General features: G+C 37.0%; 1 protein-coding gene across 4 annotated transcripts in view; it reads right to left on the reverse strand.

Annotated features, from left to right (window-relative positions):
- The window catches only part of PHKA1 (phosphorylase kinase, alpha 1 (muscle)), a 742463-nt gene that overhangs the window by 213675 nt on the left and 522950 nt on the right, over positions 1-5838 (reverse strand). For all 4 annotated transcript variants that reach the window (XM_006895993.1, XM_006895991.1, XM_006895992.1 and 1 more), the window contains one exon: positions 1349-1515. In XM_006895993.1, the coding sequence (XP_006896055.1) occupies positions 1349-1515 (167 nt within the window). The remainder of the gene's footprint in view (positions 1-1348; positions 1516-5838) is intronic.

Below are 5838 nucleotides of genomic sequence, written 5' to 3' on the forward strand. Positions count from 1 at the left end.
TTTCTTCTTCTTTGGCTCTGGTTGTTGGTGTATATATCTGAATGATAGTGGTAGTCACTGGTATTCATTAATTTGAACTTGCACATGAATAATTAATGGTATATTCTACAGTCAGTACCTGGGCAGACTTTGAGTACTGACATTAAACTTCTCTAATGATTCTTTCCACAAATGTAGTCAGTCTGATACCTGTGCAGTCTGTCAGATGAGGTCCATGTATAAAGTTACCATTTGTACTTTTAAAAAGGTATTTGTGATAAATAATTCATTGCATGTGTAAAATTCAATCATTCAATGCCCAGCCTCTTTTCTGACACAAAGACCTTATTTTCTAACTACAATTCTTTCTTATTGGCTCCAGCTTTTGCATTCCAAGCATAATAATTATTAATGCATCTTGATTACATGTTTAGTCAATTTAAAACTATAAATATAGGTAAAAATCTTCAATTTCATCCTCTTTGACTTTAGCGGTTGCTATAAATGTTTGAATAATAGTTGTATTAACAGATTGTCTTTGTATGTGTCTGGTTAATATACCATCACTCACAGCATTGTACTTTAGGACAAAACTTGAAATTGTCTTTTCAACTATGAATAATGAAAAAGTGGCTATGCTTGAAGTGCATTGCTGAGGAATTGAACCCAGGTCTCCAGCACAGAAAGTGAGATTCCTGCCACTGAACTGCCACTGTTATCTATGAAAAGAATAAGAATCCTGAATAGAGTTTTCTAACCTACCCCCAAGAGATTCTGATGTGTTCCTCTAACACTACATTTAAAACACTAAATTTAGTATTTCTTTGTTTCTTAATATTAAAAATATTTTTTAATTTCCTCATACATATTTTATTCCTGCTTAATTATATTTCACTCACTAGTGCTTCCTCACATTTTAATATCACAACCATTTTATATATCCATAAGATAAATTTTTTCCTAAGCTCTGTTGTTGTGTACCATCAAGTCAGGACCAACCCACTGCTGACCCTCCAGCAGGGTTTCAGAGAGAATTATTTGCCCATCTTTCCTCTGTGGAGCTGCTTGTGGATTCAAACTACATGCCTTCAGGATTGCAGTTCAGCTTCTTGCCACCAGGCCACCAGAGCTCCCTATACCCAAGCTTACTGAGAGAAAATCTAACCCTATAACTCAACAATACCATTGAACTCAGAAAAAAAGATAAGTAAAGGGACGAAAATTTAAGTAAAATAAAATAGAAACATAGATATATAAGTTTAAGGGTGGCACATGATGATACTGAAACCAGTATGAAATATAAGATAAGATGTTGATGATATTTTTATTCCTTTCTAGCAAGACCAGTGCCTTTATGAAGACTCTTTACCAATACTAGCTGAATCAAAACCATCCATCCAGTCACAAGATTCCAGGTCATTGTAGCTGTCATTATAACCATCATTGTATAACTTACCCTCAGGCTTAGGGTCCATGAAGCTCAAGTATGTGCAGCAAGAAGTTGTCAAGAATTCTGACAATTTACCTGTTTGAATCCTAACAATTAATGGGTAGATAGAAAGCAGAAAATAAGTTTAAATCCTTTTCAAAACAACACAATTATCAGTCATGCATGGCTGTTAAATTAGAACTAACTCTTAGTTTATCCTTCACTGAGTTTCAAATACAGTAAACTGCATGGGAAGAGATTGTTCATAAGTTTTTCCTAAGTTCATTGGTGGATTTGACCATAGTGGTGTGGCCTTCAGATAAACTCACTAAGGACGGTATCATCAGGACTCTACAGAAATAGGGGGAAAGGGAGGAGTGAGGAGGGCAGAAAGTGAGAAGGAGGAAATTATGGGGTCTCACAATTTGGTAAGTGGATGGAGGGAGTGAAGGTATTAGGATAGATCTAGTGGGGAGTTGAAAAGACAAGGTGATAATGAGCATCAATTAATAGTGATTAATCTTATAAAGCACAATATATGGAATGATTGTATGAAACACAATGTGAATGAAAGAAGGAGTGAAACAAAATGTATGTGAATGAAACATATTGGATAAGAATTTTGTACATAAACCAATATAAAAATTTTTTAAAGTTTAAAATTATACTTGGAAGGGGAGCTCCGGTGGCCTAGTGGCAAGAAGCTGTACTGCAATCCCAGAGGGGCACGGTTCAAATCCACCAGATGCTCTGCCGGGGAAGGAGGGACAATTCCCTCCTGTACCAGTCAGATCTGATTTGACGGTACACACAAATAATAAAAATTTAAAAAATTATACTTGGAATGTTTTATTGATAGATTACTGATGTTTACAAATCAATAATATCTGAGAGTGATTTTAGGCATACTGTACAATGTTAATGGATAGGGTTTTAGTAAGGGGCTGTCAAATATTACTTGCTATCTTCCACTATTATATTATTTTTCCTAAGTATAACAAGCAAATGGTAAACTTATTTTAACTGGCTATAAGAATAAGCAGAAGAGAATGAAGATAAGTCTATTACACTAAAACATACTAAAAAGAAAATTTTGAAAAGAAAATATTTTTACTTAAATTATCTATAATAGATTGTAGGTCATGTCCTCCTCTACTTACAAGGCCAGTTCTAAAATCTGAAAGTATTAACTTTCTAAAGGAAGTTCTGGTGGCCTAGTGGTAAGAAGCTGAGCTGTAATCTCAAAGGCAAGGCGCTGTACAGGAGGATGGACAATTTCCTCCTGTGTGATTTACTGCCTCTGAAAATCTACTGGAGGGTCAGCTATGGGTCCATTCTAAAATCAGAAAGTATTAACTTTCTAACGTAAAATTAATACTAGGCAGTAGTTTTAATTTTCTAAAGAAATCAGCTTAAAGTTGTATTCAATAGTCAAATCTTAATTAATCTGAATGAACATTAAATAATGACAGACACACATAAGGGTCTAAGAACCTGCGCTGATATTAAATCTATGAAATAAAAGAGCAGAAGGAAAACCTTTTTCTCCATCTTTGGAACATTTTTTGTGGTTTGGGTGAAAGTATTTATAAAGAAAGTTATTTTTCCATCAATAATTTTTACGTATTTTGTTTTGTGGCATTAGCTACCATCCCCTCAATGTTAGCACAGTTTTCCCATTTCTTTCTTGGTTTTCTTGTTTATGTTTCTCTTCCTTCCTTGAAGCTTCTAGCCTTTTGACCTTTGTTTTTGGCAAATGTGGTCATTTTTTAAGTTTTTTAAATTTTTAAATTAATTTTAATGAACATTTGCAGAGATTTTGTATTTCCATACATTCATTGTTGCACTTTTCGCCCTGCGCAGCCCTCCCCACCCCAGTTCACTCTTCTCTTTGAAAAGTAAAACTATTTTATTGATATAAATCCCCCTCCCATCCTGATGCAACCTTTATTCTGGACTCTTGTCATAACCAGAATACCCAATCATATATCGCTTTCAAACAGTTCTCTCCCTCATCTGTTTCAATGCAGTATACATAATTTATCCAGTTTTCCTCAGTCTCACCCCGACCCTGATGTCAGTCCTGTTCTACAATAGTGGCACCATGCAGCACCTCTCTTTTTGTGACTGAGATATTTCACTCAGCATAATGTCCTTCAAGGTCACCCATTCTGAATAATAGTGCATGAGTTCCTTGTTTTTCAATGCAGCACAGTATTCCATTGTGTGAATATACCACAGCTTCTTTATCCATTCATTTGTTGATGGGCACTTATGTTGTTTCCAACTCTTTGCTATTGTCAACAAAGCCACAATAAACATGGGTGTGCATATATCTGTCTGGGTGGCAGTTATGGTTTCTTTAGGGTATATTCCCAGTAATGGAATTGCTGGGTCAAATGATATTTCTATTTGCAACTTTTTGAGAGAGAAAAGCCTTCCATAGTGGTTGCCCCATTTTACACTCCCGCCAACAGTGAATAAGGGTCCCAGCCTTTTTGGCAACTTTGTTAGTTTTGTTGTTTGCTGCTCTGTTTAACTTTGCTATTCTGACTAGGGTGAAATGATATCTCATGGTTGTTTTGATTTGCATCTCTCTTAGAGCTAGGGGTTTTGAACATTTCTTCATGTATTTGTTGGCCATTTGAATGTCTTCTTTGGCAAAGTGTCTGTTCATATCCTGTGCCCATTTTTCAATTGGGTTATTTACCTTTTTCTTGTTGTGGTAAATGTGGTAATTTTTGGCATTGTGGTCTGCTGTGGTACATTGTTCTAATCTACTGTTTGGCTGAAAGGGGATCTTTGATTCAGTTCTTGGTGTGAAAAGTGCCCAAAGGCACTAGTCTCTGTGACTCTACCATTATCTATCAGACCAATAATGTGGTCCTTTCATGATATTTAATTTTTTCTGCATATTTTTAATATATTTTTCTACTTAGATATCTTCTGAGATTGGACTCGCACCCTCAGGCCCTCAAAGTGTTTGGTTGTGGTTAAGACATTTTCAAAACTTTGCTCCTGCATACAAATACTTATGCAAACATATCCTCTGTCAAAATGACATATACTCTTGGGTGTACTTTACTTACATATCCACTTGGAAATTTTTGTTTGTTATTGCAGAGTTATTTATGTAATACATAATATTTAACTATTTTTCTATTTCACAAGTTTTCCTGCCAATCCCAGGAGTAGAGATGACTTCAAGCAGGGTGAGTTGTCCTCCCCTGCCTTGGAACAATGAGTTCCCCAACCAAGGCAAGCTACAGAACCAGAGAGGACTTCAGGCAAGGTGAGTTGTCCTCTCCTCCCCTGAAGTAATGAGCTCCCCTGCCAAGGTGTCTTCCTGCCAGGACCAAAGAGAACTTGACAGGGTGAGTTGCCCTCCTCTCTCCTGGAATGGTCAATTACCCTGCCAATGTGAGTATTCCTGGTTGACTTAAGATCAGAGAGGACTTTAGGCAGGATACACCCAATATCAGGAGAAGACATAGGTACAAAGTGAGCACCAACCACTGACACTTGGGGAGGAAAGGGTCCTAAGAAGCATTCCTGAGATATTATCAGCTCCTTTCAGAGGCTCTGTCGGCTAAGGTGGAAGCAACCTTTCCCAAACAGCGTCAGGAGAAGACACAGGTACACCATGAGTACCCACCACTGTGACTGGAAACTTGGAGAAGAAAGGGTCCTGAGTAGCATTTCTTGGACATTCCAGCACCCCCTAGGAGCTCTGTTGGCTAAGACAAGAGTGGCACCTCTCACTCAGCCATAGGTACATCTCAAGGATCTACTGCTGAGACTTGGGAAAGAAAGGGTCCTGGGCAGCATTTCTAGAACTTTCCCATCTCCTCTTACAAACTTTGTCTGCTCAGAGGAGAAATAATATCTCTCCTCATTCACTTCACGTAATGTCAAGGAAGCAGTAAACAGGACCAAACAGTATGAAAAAACAAAACAAGTGTTCTTCTAAAAGAGTAAACTTGATCAAGGACATAATGAATATCATAGAGGCTGGAAGTCAGGGGAAAAAAAATCTTGATGTGGCGTTCCAAGAACTGGTACTGAAGAAGTTACAAATGTTAGAAGAAAGAGTTGAAACCATAACTAAAGAGCAACAAGAATATTTTCTCGTGTGTTTCTAGACCATCTGAAGGTCCTCCTTTGTGAAGTATCTATTCATGGTCTTGCCCACTTTGTGTTTGGGTTATCAGTCTTAGACTTGTGGAGGCCCAGTATTAGTATTCTATAAACTTTAGTTATGAGACCCTTGTCTGAAATGTCATGGTGAAATTTTCTTCCCAATCTGTATCTTTTCTTTTCACTACATTGGTTTTAATTGCACACAGGGATTTGATTTTAAGAAGGTCCCATTTGTCAATTTTATCCTCTCCTGGTTGTGTCATTCTGGCTATATTGTGTATATATATATA

The sequence above is a fragment of the Elephantulus edwardii genome, unplaced genomic scaffold (genome assembly GCF_000299155.1).
Source record: "Elephantulus edwardii isolate Elephantulus edwardi_28Jun2011 unplaced genomic scaffold, EleEdw1.0 scaffold00178, whole genome shotgun sequence".
NCBI classification, from domain to species: domain Eukaryota; kingdom Metazoa; phylum Chordata; class Mammalia; order Macroscelidea; family Macroscelididae; genus Elephantulus; species Elephantulus edwardii.